Below are 20,599 nucleotides of genomic sequence, written 5' to 3' on the forward strand. Positions count from 1 at the left end.
GTGTGTCTCAATTGCGAAACGAAGGATTCGCGTGTTCTTGCGTGGTTGCGTTAAAGACCAGCATCGCACGGGCACCAACAACAAAAAGGTTCGATCCCTTGGGCTGCGTGGCGGGGTTCAAATGCGCTGTCAGGTTTTCCAGGGATCTCCACCCAAAGTACCGACCACGGCCGGCAACCAGGGGACGTCAAAAATAGGTGCACAGGGTTCGCAGAAATTATTAGAGGCGGCCATTGTATTGGCTAGGGGCGGGCGAGTTCAAGCCAGCCCATCTCGTCGGCGGGAACAACACGCGACATCAGATGGCTGGAGCGAAGCAGCCTCGCGACGGGCAAGTCCGGCAGCAGTTGCCGCTTGACAGGGCAAATTAACAGCACCAACGACCGCTCTGCGCCGCTACAAAACCGGCCCGGTCTCTCCAACGGTTCAGGCCCCCTTCCCTGTAGCCCGCACGGGCCGCCCCTTAGAACGTGCTGCCCGCGTGGTGGCCGGGTTAAGGTCCATTCCTCAAGTTTTCAACCAACCCCTCTGGTCACGACGAGGTCACGCCTGCCCGTGCCGCTCTCGCTCTGTTGGGTCACCGTATCGGGACTCAGGGTTCATTCGCCCTTGCCACGTCGGAAAAGACAGCTTCCCAATCACGTGAATCTTTTATGCAAATTTCCAAGCCTTTTCGAGGTCCGGCTAGATCTCAGCGATAATTATCCTCGACCACCAGGCCGCCGTGGGTTTGTGCTTCTCAAAAGTGAACCCCGAAACGCGAGGACCCATGAAACAAACTAGGTAGGTCGACATGGCCGACAACCAGGCCAGGCCCATGGTGAGGGAGATGGCACACATTTACCCAACGACCGAAGCAAGACGGGAATTTAAATCTTTGGACCACTTCAGCATTTCCTTGGCCGAATGGCAACGCCGTTAAGGGCGAGTGGTCAACTGGAGAATTACCTCCTCGGCGACATGAACGAGGTAGATAGAGGGCATGCAAGAACTTGCGGCAACGTCGCCAAGAAATGGAAGCCAGCAGAAGCCTAAATTGATGCTGCAGCAGTGCATATTTATGACGAGTCTGAGGACCTGGCGAAGTAGAGGGGCGTACAGCACAAAAAGATTGCCGAGATATGGCGCCCTTTCACGCCCGAGCAGATCCGTGCTCGCCGACGGGGTCGCGCCGGCCGCGCCGTCTTCCAAGGCCCGAGACTCGTCTCAAGTTTCCTAGCGGCTTGCTTCCGCGGTTTCCACCCAGATCCTTTGAGACACACGACTCGTGCATATTAATTTCACGCCTAATGCAAGCTGGAGGATTGCATACATCCAATGTGCGCGGAGAGGGAATGAATCTCTGAAGCTCGGCAATGCCAATGGGTATATATAAAACAAGGGAGAGGCACACACTGCCAGTCGCCAGTCATCTCAGAAAATAACAGCCGTCGCCCGCTAGAGATTGATCCACCGCTTTTTCCGCCCTGAAATACATTTTTTTCCTGTTTCGAGAGCCCGCCAACGAATAGTGGATTGATTGGGCGCCTCCGTTTCACCCTCTTGCCCTCGAACCGGAACTCGTTTCTGCTCGTTTACCCAGTCGCCGTGAGCAGACTTTTACACACACCACGGCACAAACTCAAGCAAACTTTGTACACCAATCCTTCGCCACGCGACAGCCCACAATGTCAAGCCACGGTGTCTTCGGCTCCCAGACAAGCAGGGACCTCGTTAGTGGCGCCGGCTTCGTTCAAAAAGAGAATAAGACATGACGAGCCAGGAATATATGCTCTTGGACTCGTGTAAGTTGATAGGTCCCGCCTGTGGCCCTCTTTGTATATTTTTCCATTCGCAGGGCAACTGTTTCTTAAACCATCCTCTAGCGGCGTGATAGGTCCGGACACTCTACACTACAGCCGGTACAAAATAGATGAATGGCACGACAAGAACGGCGTCATATGGAAATCAGCTCAGAACAATGCCATATCGTGGCTTGATGCCCTTACGTCAATAATTGAGATAAAGACCATGCTACGCAGTGGGTCACTAGTTATAATTATCTCGACAACAAAGGACAAGGACCTGTACGTGCCTCTCTTCATTGGCCATTACTTGAACTATCGAAAACCAATAAGGGAATCGATGGATCTGGTATTTGGAAGCCATTGGTTGCATCGAAAGCCTTAGCAACCCCAATGGGATAAAACAGTCTCACATATTCATATCGGATAGTTAGTGATACCTGGACAAACCAAGGTTATTGGACCACGGCACCTGTTAGATTCACTAGGGTACCGGTACTGGAATCAACAGGGCGTAACTGTACGCCGAAAGCTGGTGGTTCAAGTGATGGATTCTAGCTGTGTGTTCTTCTCTCTAGCTTTCTGGCAGTGCCAGAAAGCCCCTTCTTATACTACTATTGTGGTGGCGAAGTGGGTGGCGAAGTCTCTATCTAGAACCTTCGAGGCCCTTCTGCTTGACAAATTCCAACAGCACCCTTTCTAACATGACGTGAAAAGAAGATTCAGTAACGAACCTTATCGACAGGGCCCTAAAGGTAATGGATATAGATTATGCTGAGGAAGATAGGCTTCTTCCAGCGGATATAGTACGTGCTTTTCTCCTAATATCCAAACCCCCCCCACCTCCCCCCCCCCTTTTGGGTATAACCCTGCCGACCTAGCTAACGATATCTAGCTCTTCTTCGGCAATTCACTTTCGAATATTGAAGTTGAGCACAATAGAGGTACGCACGTACGCGCAGTTGATGAGGCAAAAGGTTATAAGTTAATATCTTAATTAATTGCGCTGTTAATAGGTGTTAGGTTCCACCTTTCCGATTCCAAAATTGGCCGTAATGGGGAATTAGAGACACAAGCGTTCTTATCTGAGGAATATACCCGGCCTTAATCACTGGCGCAAAATGCGCGATATCGACGACCTTGCCAAAACAATGAAAGGGCCTGGGGACAAATATGAGGGCCAAGTACTCGGATACGCTGCCATAACCAACGACTCTTTCCAGCAGGACGCTAATGAAGGTCCCAAACCAAAGATACAACGATACGACGATATGGTTCTTTCGGATAGGATATCGGGGTGAGTTTGGATCGTTTTTTTAATCCCATCCATTTCTAACGTCCTGGTACTAAATCTCATAATCTAGGGCCTTCCATTATCTAAAACCTGGTTCCCAGGCCAAAGTTATTGAAGTTCGCATTATTAGTCCCGAAGCCGAAAAGCTGTGAAAAGATCGTATTAGCAAGGTGCGTAGTTATATATCTTCTTCATTCTCTATTTTTGTTTCTCTCATTAAGCTAAACTACTCGTGTTTGCATTTGCATTAGATTTGGATCCATGAATTGTCCCGAGCCAAGCCCATTCAAAGCAATGAGTTATGTCTCGAGTAGGCTTTTTCAAGACCTTGGCCCAGGAGGGAAAATAGTTCGAAATAGAGGAGAAGCTCCACCCGTCAATGATAGTGCCAGGCTCTAGGCGCTTCGCGATGCAAGGGTCAAATTCAATGGTAAAATGCGGGAGCTAGCTAACACCAGCGACGGTTTGTATGTTATATTCAACAAACTGACCGAACTGAGTCACGACCTCTATGATGGGAACGAGGCTGGGGGATACGACGCCCCGAGAAGCCAGATGATTGTCCCCCGTCAACTCCATGGATTACTTACTACCGGTGAGATAGTGTATAAAGGAGATATCAAGAGGCTATCGTCGGATCGAGACGACGAGAGTAGAGTGTTCCCGTATCATTACCGCATATTTGCTACTAGGCTGTGGAATATTCGAGCGCCTTACATCCGCGGCTCCTCCACAGCTGCAATTTCCAAGGAAGAGTACTTTGGATGAATTGACGGCTCGCGGATGCGAACCAAACGCGTCAGTATGGCGCAATGGAACCCGTGGTTATCTTTTGAGGGCCTGGCTTCTTTCCCCTATTTACTATCTTATTTTCAATAGACGTCGAAGACAGAGTTTGGCTGGTCCAACCTTGTCTGAACCGAAGAACTTGGAAAGGGGATTCCATTAGAATCACACCCCTATTGTTTTCCGCTCGAACTGTAGCCTCGCGATTCATCTTGGTGAAATAAAACACCCTTGCTTTTTTCAGCGAAATCGTAAGTTCAAGTAACACAGGTGGAACTGTGGCTCAACCTGGTAACCTCACCCCACCTTCCCCCCCTGTTGGTGCGCAATGCGCAAAGAAATTCGGCTGACATCATGCCTTAGATAACGAATTACGAATTACGCACCACACAGCGATTAGTAAGCGGCGGAACCGAGTCGCATTGTCCACTAATCAGTAACTAAGAGAGGCAGTATTTAATTACTATACGTATCGCACTTTGTCCAAGAACCCGAGGCAAACGTTGGCCCGATGGCGTGCAACGGGCCCAGTGCGGCAGCTGGAAGCCTGGCTTTTCCGCAAGGGGAAGGTGGCTGGAGAGCTAAGCAGGATTGCGGAGGTGCCACCAACCGAGGCATGGGCCTTGGCGATCGCTGGATGCAACTGTGGGGTCCAAGTCGGAGCCCATCCTCCCGTCCGCTCGCTCCTCATTTCATCCTCTCTCGTCCGCTTTTCGTCCCGGCGTTTAGAGTTCTTACTTGGCATCTCGTCCGAACGCCATCCCTGCATCCCGCGCCAATTAGTGCACGCCCCAGGGTCGGCACTGCAGACTTCCCAATCCTGCCTTGTTGCCTGGCCGGGAAGGCAGGATAAGGAAGCGAGTTGTTGGACATGATATGATTGATATCGGGGTGGCTGTCGGGAAGTGGAAGGCGGCCCAAGCCCCACTGGCCGAGGCCGACCAGGCGCCCAATGGCGTGCCGCGCATACTCGGGACTGGTAGCGACGGCCATGGCGACCTGCAGACGCGAGTTGCATCGAGGCCTGGGGTGGCGTTTGGGAGCTTCCCATTCAGAAGCTCCGGCCCATCCAAGGCACGCCAACGATCCCACCTACCTAGCCACGGCATGAGCTAGGAGGCATGAGCTAGGAAGCCCGGACGGGAGCGCCCTGACTGGCGGTGGACCGTTAGGCACTGGGAGGGTGGTGCGTCACGGCGCGAGATAAATACTGCAGCGCCATGATGTGCAGCTCACCGCGTTCCCGGGAGGTCTTGGCCTGCCGCTGCTGTTTCTCTCGCGCGCGCGCCTCGTTTAGTCCCGTCTCAGCCCTCACACTCCCACCATGAAGTCGTTCGTGAGCGCCGCTCTCGCGGCCGCGCAGCTGCTGCTTGCTGGCCCCGTGTCGGCCGGCGCCCTCAACCGCGGCCATGGCATGATGGAGATCGGGCCCATCGACACGGTCGTCGAGACGCACAGCAAGCGCGCCGAGCAGGCAGGGCTCAACGGCTGGGGCACCTTTGACCAGCTGATCGACCACGCGAACCCGAAGCTGGGCACCTTCAAGCAGCGGTACTGGTACGGCGCCCAGTACTGGAAGGGTCCCGGATCGCCCATCATCCTCGTCAACCCGGGCGAGCAGGCCGCCGACGGCTTCAACCGCACATACACCACGGCCGCTCGGCTGCCCGGCCTCTTCGCGCAGGAGACGGGCGGCGCGGTGGTCGTCATGGAGCACCGCTACTGGGGCGAGTCGTCTCCGTACCCCGAGTTGACGATCCAAAACCTCAAGTACCTCACGCTGTGGAACTCGCTCAAGGATATCTCGTACTTCGCCAACAACTTCGTGCCCCCCTTCGACCCGAGCGGCGGCAGCTCGCCCAAGAACGCCCCGTGGGTCTTCTCTGGCGGCTCGTACTCGGGCGCGCTGGCCGGGTGGTCTGCGGCGCTCGACCCGGGCACCATCTGGGCCTACCACGGCACCAGCGGCGTCGTCGAAGCGATCGGAGACTTTTGGCAGTACTTTGTGCCCGTGCAGGAGGCGACGCCCCAGAACTGCAGCCGCGATCTCTCGGCCACCATCGACAGCATTGACCTCGTGCTGAAGCTCGGCACTCCCAAGCAGAAGCACGACCTCAAGCAGAAGTTCCTGTTGACCGATCTGACCGATGCCGACTTTGCTTCGTGAGTTTACTGTTTTGGTCTGGAAATCCGTCGTTGAGAGGGAAACACTGACACTGGCATGCATCAACAGCGCGCTAGAGTACGGCCCCTGGTCGTGGCAGTCGTCGCAATTCTACTCGACCACCACGCAGGGCTTCAACCCCTACTACCAGTTCTGCGACTACATCGAGAACGTGTGGCCCAACTCGACGAACCCCGTTCCCGGCGCCAAGGGCGTTGGCGTCGCGAAGGCGCTCGAGGGATACGCCAAGTGGTTCAAGGAGGTCGAGCTGCCCGGAAGTAGGTCGTCCCTCCGACGCGCACTCTCTGAACTGCGAAATGCTGACGCGACTGTTTTTGCTCTGTACAGCTTGCGAGGCTGGCGGGTATGCCGAGTGGCAGGGCACTTACAACACGGGCTGCTATCAGAACCAGAACGCGTCCAACCCCGCCTACCACGACTTGACTGTCGGCAACTATTTCAACCGCCAGTGGAACTGGCTGCTTTGCAACGAGCCGTACGTGCTTCACAAATTCGCCCCCTAGACTCGGAGGCTAACCACTCTCTCCGCAGCTTTGAGTACTGGCAAGACGGAGCGCCGGTAGGGCGGCCGACGATTGTGTCGAGGCTCGTGACAGCCGACTACTGGCGGCAGCAATGCAACCTATGGTTCCCACGCAGCCAGGGCGGCGGGGGCGTGGGTATCGCGCAGGGCAAGCGGGCCAACGACGTGAACAGGTGGACGGGCGGGTGGTCGGCGACCAAGACGAAGCGGCTGATGTACGCCAACGGCGGGCTCGACCCGTGGCGCGACTCGACCGTGTCGAGCATCTTCCGCCCCGGCGGCCCGCTCAAGAGCACCGAGCAGCTGCCCGTGCGCGTCATCGCCGGCGGCATGCACTGCTCTGATTTGTACGGGCCCAACTGGGGCGTCAACCCCGGCGTCCAGCAGATCGTCAACGACGAGGTTGCTAATATCAAGACGTGGATTGCTGAGTTTTATGAGCTGAATAATAAGTCGGAGAGGAGCGAGCCGCGACCGAGACTTTAGGCAGGGGTGTAAGTAGACAGTAGAGTAATGCCATCCATTGGGGGGGGGGGGGGGGGGAGGGCAAGGAAACAAAATAAGCAAGCATAATTCGGTCAACTTTTGGAAATAGTCATATATTCAGAAATGTAATTACTTGAATCACAGATTGAGAGCTGCGGATGGTGAATGATTAGCCACGAATCTTGGAATGGTTGGCCCTTGTATTTATACAATGAATTACAACACACTGCATATTTGCGAGAAAGGGGTTGAAGTTTGGTCCAAAACTCAAGGCGATAATTGGAACAAGGCTCCCACCACGTACGTGCACAGTTTCAAAACTCGAACATGGAATAAAAAGGAAGTTGGTAGGGTTTGGACCACAAGGGTCAAGTTTACTACTGGGAAGAAAAAAAGGAAAAGCAAAAATAATGTTTCTCCTCGACCGGAATCGAGCCGGTGACCTTTCGGTATACAAATTGTCATTTACAGCCGAACGTGATAGCCAACTACACCACAAGGAGGAGTTTTGATTGGTGAATGGTGCGACAAGTAAAGTGACCTATGATAGCTAGCTGAGCGGGGTAGCTCGGGTATGCAGTTCAAAAACGAGACCAGCACAACTTCTAGCTTCACTGGCATGTGTTCAATGTTCCAAAAGCGAGAGCACAATAATTCATTATTTGGAATTTTCCGTATTTCTAATTTATTCAGATGAGGCGGTTATGGTAACCCGACGTGCAGCAAGTTGAGTTTCCCAGGCGGGGCGGGCAGCACAGGGGCACCTTCAAGTCAATGAACAACCCTAACCCTCAAAGTGCTTCGCTTCAAAGCCCCACTTTGGCATTCCACTCTGTGGTAATTGAATCCCGTCTGGGTCTTGAACTCTCCAGCATGTCTGTCATGGTCTTGCTCGAGAGGTCTGGAAACACAAGACATATCAATATTGCCACAATGTCGGGCGAAAGGGACCACGACTTAACAGTTATTCCCCACCCCGCGATTCCCCCCCCGCGATTCCCCCCCGCGATTCCCCCCCCGCGATGTATGTCCCCAAGACGTCGACCTCGCCTTTGTCGTTAATGATACGAAATTTATTCAGAATCTCCTTGCAGCTACTTACAGCTACTTACAACTAATTCATTATTTAACCACCCATTGGGTTAGTATGAGGACCTCATGCGGAATGGTACCTTGGAACGTTGACTTACTAGGCAGTCCCCTTACGTGCTGATAGAATAAAAATCCGCGAGTTGGCTCTGTGCAGCCTGGAGGATGGAGAAGGGCGTGGCGGCGCGTGCGGGCGGCGACTTGTGTCGTGATTCTATTTTTGGGATCCAAGCTCAGCCGCGGTTCATAGAGACCAGCTTGAATAAAAGACGTGGCCAATTCATAAATTCAATTCGGAACCGGGGAGGTCTTGAGGTGCTGTCAAGAGTCGATGGCGTGGGTTTGGGGATGGATGTTGTTGTCGGGTTCCACGCCTTTGGCTCGCATTAGGTACGACGGCAGTACTGGAATTACCCACCCAAAGGCGAGCATTTCGCACTGTACATTAAGTACCTTGGGGCGGCTGGGTTATGTACAGTATATACGTAGGGTTGGTACGGAGTATAGATACAGAGGCGTGCTTTCTTTTTCGACAGCGACAGAGGTGGGGCTAGATTCTTAGCGTGACAAAGAATTGGCAAGAGGGCAGTCGCCGCTTCACCGCATTTTCGACATGCTCTTGTTGGATCCAACAACGCTAGCGAGCAGACGTCAACGATCGCAAAGATGGAAAAGCATTTCACCCACATGATCCCCAAGCAGTGCGAGATCTGCGAGGCTAAAGAAGGGCTCCTCCGCTGCGCGGGCTGCAGCACGTATTATTTCTGCGGTCGAGCACACCAGCGCGAGTACTGGCCGACGCACAAGTCGACATGCAACACGATCAAAAACGCCAAACAGGTTGCCGACGACATGGAGGCCAAGATCCGTGCCGATGGTTATTACGACCACGTTCCGACCGCTGCCTTTTCCGACGATCCCAGACGCCGCATGTACATCCGTGCCCGCCTGACCCACGCCGAGATGCTGATCCGCTCATGGCGACACCAGGGCATTGAGGACGCCCTTACCATCTGCCAGGCCCTGGTGCGCCTTGACAGAGTGGACCGCGAGAGCTGCCGGGATTTGGTGCCCGCCCTGCTCCTGCGGCTCGGCCGTGATCAGGAGTGCTACGACTTTTGCAAGTGGTGGCAGGCCGTCGCCTGTGACGACTCCGACTACAACCCCAGAGATGCCACCCTCCCATTCCTCGACATCAAGGACGCCGACGCCACTGAGCCCGCCGATTTGTGGAAGGGAGAGCGGTTTCTCCGCGTAACCCACCTCGGCACGCTGCAGCTCCTCAAGATGCGCCTGTTCCGCGGCCTTCAGCTGGCCCAGCGGTGCCGCGCCACCACCCCGGGCCTGTCGGCGGCCGAGATACTCACCCGCATCCGCAGCGAGTACCGCGGCGACATCCTCGAGCGACGGCCCGAGCTCGTGGCTGACGACGCCACGCTCAACGAGTGCGCCACCCGCGTCAACGAGTCGCTGGCCGACCTGCTCCACTCTATCACCGCCACCAACAAAAACTACCTCATCATGCTCGTCAGTCCCACCCAAGAAGACTTCCAGGCAAACACGCACAAGTACGTGCCCGGGTCCGAGGAGGAGGCCCGGCTGGCATTCAGCAACACGTACAATGCCTGGGTCGAGTCCCCCGGCGCCATCGAGCAGCTGCGCAAGGTCCTGGACGTCATCGTCAAGGCAGGCACGGAGTAGTCGCTGAGCTTACATAGGATCATAACCATTGCTTCCTGTAGCGCGTGCTGCAATTAGTTTGAACTCGTCAGGTAGTTCAATGGCAGTTAGACCGTGCAATAATTGCTCTCATGCTTGTCGTAAGAAACATTAAGTAGTGAAGATGGGGCAATCAACAGGAAGCTTAAGAATGTATAGCTAGAATCCACTTTTCCATGTATTGTGACTGTTTCGCTACACGACCGGGTGCTTTTCTCTTGGGCTGCAAGCTGTTATACCAATTGAAACCAGGGATATTTCGGACTGAATTCCCCATTCCATTGGTACGTTTCTTTGTGTGTTATGTTCTGTTTTCTTTCATCTCCTCCAACAATTTCAGGAACGCCTTCTCTGATTCGTCTGTATCTGCTGTGTTGTGGATGGACAGACAGGAAAATAACAATGAAGTTGTTACCCAAGTGCCATGTTGTTCAGCAATCAACGAGGCTGAACCTTACATCCCCCTACATTTCTCTTCTCTAAACAACTCTGGTAGACATTGAATTCGCTGTAATCTACCATGTCGACTGTTCGTGGTTTAGATCAATCTCTGAGACTTCGTATAAATACGCCTTCTTCCTCTTTCGACTCTCGGATGTCCCGGTAACGAGCGTTTTCCGGCCCAGCGAACTGAACCTGCGCCCATTAATCTACCACCATCTCTGTTATTAAAGCCAATATATCACACAATGGCAGACACATTTGACACAACGAGCCAAGAGATCGCGGCGAGTCGAGAGAACGCTGCGACCCAAGAGAACGCTGCGACCCAAGAGAACGCTGCGACCCAAGAGAACGCTGCGACCCAAGAGAACACAACAAGCCAAGAGAACGCAACAAGCCAAGAGAGCGCAACAAAGCAAGCAGACGCCACTAACCGAGCAGACCCAAACCAGGACAACATACTTGTTACCCTGGCAGACGAGCTTAAGCTCCGCATCCTATACCGCCTATCGACGCGCGATGCCTTGAGGCTTTGCAATACATGCAATAGCATGTTAAACCTTGCTCAGGAGGTTGCGATCAGGGACCTGCGATCCGGCGACTACGAGTCCTTCTACTTCGCATTGAAATCCGGCTGTCTCGAGATGGCAAAGTTCTGTCTTGAGCACGGGGCGTCAGTCAGCGCCTTCTTCGCTTTGGATTAGAACTGGACGCCCCTGGGACAGGCAGTCAGGGGTCGCCTGTCGTTTCCCATCGTCAAACTCCTCGTCGAGGCAGGGGGCCAGTACAATTCTGACACCCTGGCCAGCGTCCTCCACTACGGCTGGAACCACGGGGTGCCGACCTTCTTCGACGTCCCCATCATCGCTCTCGGCCCCATACCCGAAGGCCACGTCTTGGAGAGCATCAAGATCGCCAAATACCTCATCGAGATGGATGTCACCCTCGAGGTCATGATCCCGGACATGCAAATCCAGGCCGCCAACCCCTTGCTCGCGAGCTTGGTGGCAAATATGAATCTTGGAGGCAACTGGTTCTCAATCCACTCCTTGCAACAGTTTCCGGGACTGACCCAGGCGATGCACAATCACCCGTTTGTGCACGCCCTTATACTGCACGACCTCAACCTAGCGGACGAAGCCATCCGGAAGTAGGCCTTTGACTTGATCAAGCTGATGCTCGAGGGGGAAAAAGGCTACGTGCTGAACTGGAGCATTGCACCTCTCGTCACGGAGAGCACGCTGCCGCACAGCAGCCAGGGGCTCGTGGACCTGCTCCTCAACAGCATCCAAGAGTGCGACCGCAACCAGTGGCTGTTCGAGATCATCAAGGCCTGCGCGGCGCACGGCATCAGCGACGTCGTCTTCGAGCGCTATTACAGCTGCACGGAGCGCATGCTTGCCCTCGGCGCAGACCCCATCTACACGGGCCCCATTGGCTGGCCCAGCCTGAGCACCTACGAAAGGATGGTGGCGACGGTGTTCAGGGGCGGCCTCTTCAAGAAGACCAGGATGCTCTCCCTGCTGGCCAACGCCTGGGATTCCGATGGCTCGCCCTCGGCTTCGTCAATGACTGAGTCTAGGGCAAACGAGGCTGTACCTAAGTTAGATCTTGGGGAGTCTGTCTCGCCCTCGCAAGAGGGGTAGTGAGAGGATCTTTGGACACTTGGGTACCTAATCGTGGATGAACATGTAAATGAGAAGGTATTCTTGGTCTGAATCGTAATTACTTGCATTAGAAACTGTGAATTTAACTTGCCTTTCGTACTCGCCATGACTGCCAATATGAATGACGAAGGTGTTTGTGTTTCTTTGTTGTTGACATAGGCAATTCACATTCACTTGCCAAAGAGCCTAACAATGCCATTATTCAGCCCGATATTAATATATCTTTTGAATTTGCATCTTCTTTATATTCGCATTTTCTTTATGTCCACAAGAACAGCGAATGCATGCAAAAGTGCTGACCAATACGGCCCCGCTGTACTGATTCTGTCCATTTGCTTGTGTCTAGGGGAGAGGTCAATATGTATTGAAATTGACGCGGTTTTGGGTAGCCCGGTCCAGTATGGCGCAAGAACTCTCTAATAAATGCGTGGCCAAGCAACTTTGGAGTTCCGATAATTATTTTACTCTGTATGTCCCCATGATAAGCCATGTACCGAGTACTAATACTGACCCTTCCCGAAGTCTTGTCCAAATGCCCAACCTCCACCATCGTGTCAAGACGCTATATGGTCAGTTCGGTGGCAGCTAAATGCTAGTTAAGAGTCTCAATTATCTCGATTTGACGTCTCTGCTTAGCCGAAATGGCAGGGTTACGTGAGAAAACCGACTTGCCTGCAGACTCGAGAGTAGACTAGTAGGATATGGCAGTGTAAATCATGGAGGAAGCGATACCGGTATTGTTTACCTTCTATGACAGAAGGTCGCCAGTCTAGTTGTTCGGTTAATTGACTATTAAGTAGCTATCACATCAGGATCAGTGGTGATCGGCATTATGAAAGAAAATCTCGTATTTCAGTATGTAGCAGATACGGATGAGCTAGCCAAAAATATCGGAGGCGTGCGTGTCAGGGGTTCATGCTGACGTGCTCTCCATCAGGCGCCACAGGATTCAACTCCGTCCAAGTATTCAGCCTTCCCCAAGAAAATCACACTCCCGGCCATTTCCGTTAAACAATGGCAATGTTTCGTGGTGTACCGTTGGATTCTAAGAGGTAGAGAATATTAGCTTCCAAGGAGCTGGCAGCCACGCAGCTGAGGCAAGGTCTTAATTACTGATGATTCCGCCTTCTATAATGGCCGCTACTCATGAACCCTCGCACCGCATCGCCGTCATAGGGTACGGTGCCCTTGCTCGACTCGCCCTTGTCACCTTGTTTCCCCTTGTTGGTGTTCCTTACGCTCTCGTTTGCCGGTGGGTTGTTGTGCGTGTCTTGTAGAGTATCGATGGTGACGTTGATGGCTAGAAGATAATAGATAATTCTAGAAGGGAGATGTCCAGCCGCTTATAGAAGTCGAAAGCAGAGCCATCTCCTAACGACATATCGATCTACGGGTGCATCACATCAAAAATGCCGTACATTATCATGCTCGTATCATAAATCTTACTGCTCATGGGTCGGGCGGTGGAGCGGCCTCGCGGGCGGCCGACTTGTGTCAAAACAAATAAAGCCATAGATATAGGACCAACCCATAAAAATGTTTTACCGATGAAATGGACAATAGCAGTAGGGGGCGAGGAGTATTTTCCATATAGGATAAGATACTGACTTGTTTGCCATTATGCGAAATGATTGGCCAATAATTATCAATCTGTGGTGGCGTGAGGAAAAGCGCCGTGTAACTAGGTCCCTAATCACTCTTTTGGCTTGCGCCTACCCACCATAGCTCGGCTGCTAATTTCACGTCGTGGCTGCTAATTTCACGTCGTGTTTACTATGTGATTTCTCCTACCATGTGTGGCTGGGATCGCAGGGTTCAGGCCGGAACCCGGCCTGGTGCGCCAGCCCAGGCATAGGTGGATCCTAGATCCACCAGTCCAGGCCATCACTTCCACATATATATTCCGTCATGGCCCAGATAGCTAGACTTTCTGCAAGCAATCCAGTCATTCCCGTCCTGCCCATAGCATGTCATTTAATTCATTACATTTTGGACAGAGCAAGCACGAGGATATTGTTAGCCATGACACTACCTATTAAGGTCGCGCCATATCTCGGGCTTGCCGCGGCCAGGGCACACAAACTTTGCGTTATAACAAAATTCGACTCAGTTTGTTTCCCTTGACCCAAGGCTTACCGCGTATAAGGCCAGGGACAGCATCATTTTCCAACACCCGATTGTCGAAGGTCGAATGTCAATCAAAACCATGACCGACGCTGTCAGGCTTCCGTTGGCCGTGGGCCATCGTAAAATTTGGGAGCTGCTAATTAGGAAGGTAGGCGGCTTGTGTAAGACACCTTCCCCAAGGCTTGAAATCGAACGAAGCCAAGTGTTGTATGGCACCGCCTTCCTCCAAGTTCTCCACTTGCAAGCTGCGGGACCTGGCAAACACGGCCGCGTTGAGCTAGTGCGATTGCCTGATTGGTGGAACGTGCAGACACGCGTATCTGCACCTCGCCAGCCAATCGCAACCCGGTCATGCTCTGGAATCGGCCGGCTTTCCACGCCTCGACGGAGCTGCTGTGCTGATCCTTGGAAAAATCCGGGATTTAGGAGAAAATGCACCATCCTGCCCCGCAATGCCTACCTTGACACCGTCAACGGCCGTCAGCCCTAGCCCCCTGCGCGCGGATACGAGTATTCGGTGCTACAACCCTTGCCCGGGTTTATGGAACGGATTACGTCGTTGACGATATTAATCACTCTCCAACTGCACAGCCGCGAATAACCCATGTCCATCCTCGACGCTACCGTCACCGAGAATCGACGGAACCGTCACCGAGAATCAACAGAACCGACACCGACGGCACCTGGCTCACGGCTATAAAATGACCACCCTCGCCAACTTGATTCACGGCGGTCGTTGTCCTGCGCACCATGTCCCTGTCCACCAGCCAGCGAAGACATTTCGCCATGTTTTTCCATCGCGCACTCGCCTGCCTTGCCGTCGCTGACCTTGCCCAGGCGGCTGGCTCCAAGATACACTGGGGCCCTTGCGATCCCGGCGAGTTCAACACGACCTTGTCTCTACAGTGCGGCACTCTCCGAGTGCCTCTCGACTATTCTCATCCCGATTCTAGCAGCAAGATCGGCCTCAAGGTCGTCAAAATTCCCGCCGCCGTTCAGCCGTCGAGGGGAGGCATCCAGCTCAACTTTGGAGGCCCTGGCTTTCCCTCGCGGCAGACGGCCGTCAGCTTTGGCCCCTTGCTGCAGAAGTAAGTCGGCCGTTCCATCTTGCCCTCCTTACGACGAGCTTTAGTTCTAGCGGTAATTAATTGTTACTGACGAGCGTTCTCCGCACTCTTAGGCTCAGCGGCGATGTCTATGATCTCCTCGCCTTTGACCCTCGGTAAGCACCAGCTGCAGGCCCATGTCCCTTTGAGTCGCCGCGGAACCTGACCACGTCAACCCATCTAGCGGGACCGGCACCACCATTCCGTTCATCTGCACCGATGACCCGTTCACCATTGGACAGATGCTCGACGAGATGGGGTCCGGGAACGCCTCGGACACGGCAATCGGGCGGCTATGGGCGCGTGGCGAGGTCGATGCAAACATCTGCAAACTGCACGGAAATGGCAACGACACGGGCGAGTTCATCGGCACTGCTTCCGTTGCCAGGGACATCATCAGCCTTGCCGACGCCCTCGGCGAGGACGGAATGCTGCGGTATTGGGGTAAGCAGGGAGCTCTGATGCGAAGCCTGGAGACTGGCACACTGACCTTTTTACTACCAGGCTTTTCTTACGGAACGACATTGGGCGCAACCGTCGCAGCCATGTTTCCGGAAAGAGTCGACAAGCTGGTCATCGACGGCGTTCAGAACCCCCACGACTATTACCACGCCGACGCGTAAGTGCCTTTCCTTGAATCTCCAGTAAAAGTCCGCGCCCAGAAACCAACCACTGATGTCCTACAGCGATTTCGAGGAATGGACCGACTCGGACAAGGTTTTTAGCTACTTCTTCACAAGCTGCATCGAAGCTGGCCCTGGAAAGTGCGCTATAGCCGCGCAAAACAAGACGGCGGCGGAGTTGGAGCAAGACGCGTGGGGTTTCATAGACGCGGTCCGTGCAGCTCCCATTCCGGCGGGGAATTATCTAGCCGACGAGAACGGGATCAAGAGCTTCATTCTCCAGGAGCTCAAGGACACGCACGGATGGTCAACCCTGTCCCAGATCCTGGCCGTCTTGGTGTACGGATCCGACGCGAGAAGGCGCCAGCTGCTCGAGGCTGTGTATGCTGCCGAGGAGGCGGCGAACGCCCTGGGTGTTCACAGTATTGATTCTGCGCAAAGACTGTGGGGCATCCACTGCAGCGACCGAGTCCCGCGCATCGACTCGTTCGACGAGGCTGCGGCCGTTTTCGCCAAGCTCAACAACATCAGCAGGCTCGTGGGCGGTTTGGTAGCGTACATCACGGCGCACTGCGCGCAGTGGCCGTGGCACGCTAGTAACCCGTATACGGGCGACTTCCGCGTCAAGACGAAGAACCCGATCCTGGTTGCCAGCAACAGCCGCGACGCACACACGCCGCTCAGATCGGCCCTCAACGTCAGCGCGGGATTCGAGGGAAGCGGATTTCTGCAGGTGAATGGCACTGGTGTAGGTCCTTCTCTGCCCTCTTTCTGCACCGTCCGCGACTGACATATTGATGCTGCAGCACGCTACCATCAGCGCGCCCTCCGTGTGCGGCTTCAGGGCGCTCGTGACCTACTGGATTAACGGCACCCTTCCCTCGCCCGGTTTGGTTTGCGAGACGGCCCAGCCTTTCGACGACAACGAGTGGGCCGACGTCATTGCGGAGGCTACTGGCTCTAGGAACACGACGTCGTTAAAGGAGAGGGTGGTATATCCCCGGCGGCTGCTTTGATTGGGGGCGTAAAGAAAGCTTGGGCTTCTTTCTGTCGTGTCCTCTTGTTGGCACATCTCATAAATATAGAAGATTTCTACTCGCAGGTCTACCGGTTGCCTAGCGACATGTTTTGTCTTTGCTCTATATTAAATAGACAATAGAGACTCATCGTCCCAATCCCAACCACCGCACTCAGTCCTCCCCCAGCACGAACCCGGCCATCATCTCCGGGGCCATCTCGCAGCCGAGCAACGGCGGCAGCGCGACGCGGTGGCGCGTCCACGCAATACCCTGCCGCACCTCGGCAATGTGCCCAATACCACTCCCCTCGACCAGCAGCGCCTCCGACACAGCGGCCACGAGCTCGCACCCCGAGTCGGCTACGACCCACATGCGCGGGTCCCGTGCCGCCGTGTCGAGCAGCACGCCCCAGTACAGCAGCACGAACAGCGCCATGGGCTCGCGCACGCGGATCGCCGCCGCGAACTCGGGCCCCGCCACCCCGAACAGCGACACAAAATACCCCTGCACGCGCCCCAGCCGCTCCTCGGCGAAGCAGTACGTGGTCTGCCCGATGGCGAGCTGGTAAGCCATGACCTCGCAGGCGAGCGGCGGCAGCGTCACCACCGCTAGCGCGTCGCTGTCGTCGCTCTCTCCGCTGGAAGTGGGAGTAGACGATGTAGGGTTGGCGGTGGCCGCAGGTGCGACGCGCACCTGCCGGCTGACGGCCGACAGCAGGTTGACAGCTGCCTGCGTGGCGGTGCCGTCCAGCACGCGTATCAGGCCGACGTCGACGGCGTATTCGCTGACGAGGGTGGCGACGGGGCTCGGCGTCGCCAGCAGCCACGCCATGTTGGCATACGCAATGTGCGCCGACGCCAGCAGCATGTCGCACAGCATGCTGACGCGGCCGATGATGTCCGTGTCTGCGTCCGTGTTCGTGTCTGTGTCTGTGTCTGTGGCGGGCGTGGCAAAGTGCACCACGGCGGCGACGGACGAGAAGTAGAACAGCAGGTCGACGTTGTCAGGGCTGACGGCGGCGACCTGCGTGCGGAACTCGGCGCTGGCGCGCGTGCTGTATTCGAGCGCCCAGCGCAGGTAGTACCCGTGGGTGTGCAGGCTGTCGGTGGAAGTCGCCCCCCGGGTCGCCAGCGCCAGGTCCATGGCGGCGGCGGACAGGATAGCGTTCATGAGGTAGCTGTGGCGCAGCGCGCAGCGCGGCAGCCGCTGCACCAGGTACGCCTCGCACTGCGGGATGCAGCTGAAGCTGGCCCACGACCGCGTCGCCCACCGGTGCATCAGCTCCAGCTCGAGCAGACGGTCGGACGGGGCCGTTGACGAGAACGAGCACGGCGACGGCACGCTCGGCGCCGGTGTTATCGTTGCCGGGGCGAGCAGCCTACCCCTACTGCGTACGTGAGACGGCAGGGCTGACGCGGGTCTGGGTGTTGGCAAGGCGGGCTTGTTTGGCTTTGCTGGGCCAGCAAGCAATATGCACGTGCTGGCTTCGTTGCGGAGCACGCAGCCTGCACATGGCGGTCCTTGCTCGTCACACTGGCAAGTCGAGAGTCAGTCAGTCAGTCATGCTCGAAGATGCAAGTTGTTGTTCAGACATCGAGCCCCTTACTTTTGTGTGGCGTCGCTTGCAGTTCCGACACCCTCGCCGCGATTTCGTGTGAGATTTTCTCTGCTGCATTGTTCTCGCTGTCTCCAATAGCCACCAAGCTGGCACAAGCACCTCAGCTGACGGCGAAGAGGGCAAGTTTCCGGCGATGTGTTTGGAAAGAGAGGTTAAACAGAGGTGCAGTGAGGGGGCGTCGAAAGGATTTGGCGATCGCCGGGCGGTGCTCCCGAAATGTAACAGTACCTAGCTACCTTACCTTGGCGTGGCAAGGCCGATTGGCTGAATAGGGGCTAGGCAGAATTACAAGACTAACTACCTCCCTAGTGGTACCTAGGTACATACGTCATGCGGTTATTCCAGACCCGCTCGCTTTGCTGATCGCCGTCAATTATTGAGCAGCACCAATAGGCAAAAAATCACTAAAAGGAAGGATCAGAGAAAGTTTCTTGCCCCTTTCTTTCTTTGATATTCCCACCACCGCTGCAGCAGCCATTCAATAGGCGCGATTTTTACATCCATCTTCATCAATTGCCATGGCAACGCCTCCTCATGCCGCACGAGGAAAGTGAGCAACCAAACAAAGAACATTAAAAAGAGGCGCGTGGCAACCTCATAAACAAAGGTAAAATAATGGCGCTGGCATAGAACCCAATAATGTGCCATTATCCAGCGATCTTGCTCTCGAAATAGCTGGGTAGGTATATATCCAAGATAGCCAACTCACGTGGCTCGACTCTTTAGATCGCTATAATGTCCCCTCGCTGCACCTGCACAACTACTCCCAATTCATTCTATTCCTTCCTTGGCTTTCCGCTCCTCGTTTCCATCACTCTCATCCGCCTCGTCTCCTTCCTCGTCATCACCCCCGTTATCATCGCCATCATCTTGCTCCCCATCCCCCTCCTCGCCCCTCCACAAGAACGGCCTCGGAAGGCGGCGCGGTGGATGGCAGCCATGCCCTTTTTGGAGTCGCGAAGATTGATTGCCAGCCCGGCAGGATCATTCTGCTCGGCGGCTATCCAGACGAGCCGAGAAACAATGTTGTCGAAGCCGCGGGCTGCAGCCATGCGCAAGGGAGTCCGGCCCGTGCGCGAGCGCTTGTTGATTTCAGCCAGTGGCATCTTGCGCCTAACAAGCGTTTCGAGTATTGCTGTAGCGATTGCTGTGGAAGTCTCGTCTCCAGCAAGACAGGTAAAGAAGAACGAGAAGAACGGAGTGCGATCGAAATTGTCCGCCAAGTTTATGTCAATATTCACTCCATTTAGGATGCTCTTCGAGCTCGATAAGAGCTTCGACGCAGTCTCTGTAACATTGCCACGCCGCGATGTAAAGTGCTGTCCGGCGAAATCTGTTGGTGTGATTGGGATTGGCTCCAGACTCGAGAAGCAGGCACAGGCAGTCGGCATGTCCGCTGTGTGCTGCTTGAAAGACGGCTGTGTCACCCATGGAATCGGGATCGCCGATTTCCGAGACACCAGACTCTGGGTCGATTGATGACGAGTTGACCTCAGAGTTGCCATGTCTGCAGCGTGCGCACAGAGTAACCTTCGGCGTGTTCTTCGTTATCGTGCACCTCCTTTGCTGAATGAAAACAAAGTTCTTCAACCTCTACCACATTAGGAATGAAAACCAGCTGCTCCCCAGCGATTTCGTCTTCGTATACGCTCAGGAAGGGACCGCTTGTCTTCCGGAGCTGTTCCATGGCAAGCGGAGACGCCTTCGGGAATCCGCTCTCTTCCTCCCCTATGTCAACCTCACTTCTATCAATGTTAAAGAGCTCATCATAGACCCCCTGAAAGGCGTCCATAATCTCGTTCGCATGGGGATAGCTCGGGTAATACGGAGCGAGGATGGCCCAGGTGACGGCAGTGCGCAAGAGGTCGACGTAGTCTGGGCTCATCTGACGAAGCGCTTCTCTTTAGAGGTCACTCATGCCTCCGGGTAGAGCCTTGAGACGCTTCAAGAGTGAACCCTGAAACGCCGCTCGAACGAACGGGATAACAACACTCGAGATGTAGTTGAATCGGAAGCCGGCTTTGGTGGCTATTGTAGCTGTTGCATCCTCCCGCTCGGCCGCTGATAGGCCTGGCAAATCCTCGAGCGCCGCACCAACTACGGTGGCAATGTCGTTGCTGTTCTCGAGG

At 54.8% G+C, this 20,599-nt stretch overlaps 7 protein-coding genes and 1 non-coding gene across 8 annotated transcripts; 6 read left to right on the forward strand and 2 right to left on the reverse strand.

Annotated features, from left to right (window-relative positions):
- Nucleotides 1–1,667: 1,667 nt before the first annotated feature.
- Nucleotides 1,668–3,230, forward strand: B0T26DRAFT_669597 (uncharacterized protein; the record flags this gene model as incomplete). Its single annotated transcript, XM_060439078.1, has 9 exons — nucleotides 1,668–1,712; nucleotides 1,763–1,784; nucleotides 1,913–1,988; nucleotides 2,033–2,066; nucleotides 2,239–2,304; nucleotides 2,568–2,590; nucleotides 2,680–2,728; nucleotides 2,852–3,081; nucleotides 3,149–3,230. The coding sequence occupies 9 exons, from the start codon at nucleotides 1,668–1,670 to the stop codon at nucleotides 3,228–3,230; spliced, it is 627 nt and encodes a 208-aa protein (XP_060302041.1).
- A 1,822-nt stretch (nucleotides 3,231–5,052) lies between these two features.
- Nucleotides 5,053–7,104, forward strand: B0T26DRAFT_6748 (serine carboxypeptidase S28-domain-containing protein). The gene is made up of 2 exons (XM_060439750.1): nucleotides 5,053–6,027; nucleotides 6,098–7,104. Exons 1-2 carry the CDS (start codon nucleotides 5,189–5,191, stop codon nucleotides 7,056–7,058), a joined length of 1,800 nt encoding a protein of 599 aa, XP_060302042.1. The 5' UTR covers nucleotides 5,053–5,188; the 3' UTR covers nucleotides 7,059–7,104.
- Nucleotides 7,105–7,473: 369 nt separating this feature from the next.
- On the reverse strand, nucleotides 7,474–7,561 carry B0T26DRAFT_t33. Its single transcript has one exon. It is a non-coding gene; the product is annotated as a tRNA-Tyr (tRNA).
- Nucleotides 7,562–8,347: 786 nt separating this feature from the next.
- On the forward strand, nucleotides 8,348–8,732 carry B0T26DRAFT_683028 (uncharacterized protein). The gene has a single exon (XM_060440775.1). The coding sequence runs from the start codon at nucleotides 8,479–8,481 to the stop codon at nucleotides 8,707–8,709; it is 231 nt and encodes a 76-aa protein (XP_060302043.1). The 5' UTR covers nucleotides 8,348–8,478; the 3' UTR covers nucleotides 8,710–8,732.
- On the forward strand, nucleotides 8,715–10,211 carry B0T26DRAFT_683029 (uncharacterized protein). The gene has a single exon (XM_060440776.1). The coding sequence runs from the start codon at nucleotides 8,814–8,816 to the stop codon at nucleotides 9,846–9,848; it is 1,035 nt and encodes a 344-aa protein (XP_060302044.1). The 5' UTR covers nucleotides 8,715–8,813; the 3' UTR covers nucleotides 9,849–10,211.
- Nucleotides 10,212–10,555: 344 nt separating this feature from the next.
- On the forward strand, nucleotides 10,556–11,956 carry B0T26DRAFT_669600 (uncharacterized protein; the record flags this gene model as incomplete). Its single annotated transcript, XM_060439079.1, has 3 exons — nucleotides 10,556–10,987; nucleotides 11,036–11,460; nucleotides 11,524–11,956. The coding sequence occupies 3 exons, from the start codon at nucleotides 10,556–10,558 to the stop codon at nucleotides 11,954–11,956; spliced, it is 1,290 nt and encodes a 429-aa protein (XP_060302045.1).
- Nucleotides 11,957–14,559: 2,603 nt separating this feature from the next.
- On the forward strand, nucleotides 14,560–16,958 carry B0T26DRAFT_683031 (TAP-like protein-domain-containing protein). The gene is made up of 6 exons (XM_060440777.1): nucleotides 14,560–15,192; nucleotides 15,285–15,326; nucleotides 15,395–15,654; nucleotides 15,715–15,829; nucleotides 15,897–16,581; nucleotides 16,640–16,958. The coding sequence occupies exons 1-6, from the start codon at nucleotides 14,855–14,857 to the stop codon at nucleotides 16,847–16,849; spliced, it is 1,650 nt and encodes a 549-aa protein (XP_060302046.1). The 5' UTR covers nucleotides 14,560–14,854; the 3' UTR covers nucleotides 16,850–16,958.
- B0T26DRAFT_683033 (uncharacterized protein) lies at nucleotides 16,959–18,736 on the reverse strand. Its single transcript, XM_060440778.1, has 2 exons — nucleotides 18,459–18,736; nucleotides 16,959–18,385 (listed from the first exon to the last, which is right to left on the reverse strand). Exons 1-2 carry the CDS (start codon nucleotides 18,525–18,527, stop codon nucleotides 17,024–17,026), a joined length of 1,431 nt encoding a protein of 476 aa, XP_060302047.1. The 5' UTR covers nucleotides 18,528–18,736; the 3' UTR covers nucleotides 16,959–17,023.
- Between the last annotated feature and the right edge of the window lie 1,863 nt (nucleotides 18,737–20,599).

The sequence above is a fragment of the Lasiosphaeria miniovina genome (genome assembly GCF_030549165.1).
Source record: "Lasiosphaeria miniovina strain SMH2392-1A chromosome Unknown B0T26scaffold_1, whole genome shotgun sequence".
NCBI classification, from domain to species: Eukaryota; Fungi; Ascomycota; class Sordariomycetes; order Sordariales; family Lasiosphaeriaceae; genus Lasiosphaeria; species Lasiosphaeria miniovina.

Excerpts from the sequence above, each read along its gene's own strand:
- B0T26DRAFT_6748 (XM_060439750.1), top strand. The coding sequence starts at position 5,189 with ATGAAGTCGTTCGTGAGCGCCGCTCTCGCGGCCGCGCAGCTGCTGCTT. Across the intron at positions 6,028-6,097 it reads ACCGATGCCGACTTTGCTTC|CGCGCTAGAGTACGGCCCCT; the intron begins GTGAGTTTACTG and ends ATGCATCAACAG.
- B0T26DRAFT_683028 (XM_060440775.1), top strand. The coding sequence starts at position 8,479 with ATGGCGTGGGTTTGGGGATGGATGTTGTTGTCGGGTTCCACGCCTTTG.
- B0T26DRAFT_683029 (XM_060440776.1), top strand. The coding sequence starts at position 8,814 with ATGGAAAAGCATTTCACCCACATGATCCCCAAGCAGTGCGAGATCTGC.
- B0T26DRAFT_683031 (XM_060440777.1), top strand. The coding sequence starts at position 14,855 with ATGTCCCTGTCCACCAGCCAGCGAAGACATTTCGCCATGTTTTTCCAT. Across the intron at positions 15,830-15,896 it reads GACTATTACCACGCCGACGC|CGATTTCGAGGAATGGACCG; the intron begins GTAAGTGCCTTT and ends GATGTCCTACAG. Across the intron at positions 16,582-16,639 it reads TGCAGGTGAATGGCACTGGT|CACGCTACCATCAGCGCGCC; the intron begins GTAGGTCCTTCT and ends TTGATGCTGCAG.
- B0T26DRAFT_683033 (XM_060440778.1), bottom strand. The coding sequence starts at position 18,527 with ATGCAGCAGAGAAAATCTCACACGAAATCGCGGCGAGGGTGTCGGAAC. Across the intron at positions 18,386-18,458 it reads GCAAGCGACGCCACACAAAA|TGTGACGAGCAAGGACCGCC; the intron begins GTAAGGGGCTCG and ends TCGACTTGCCAG.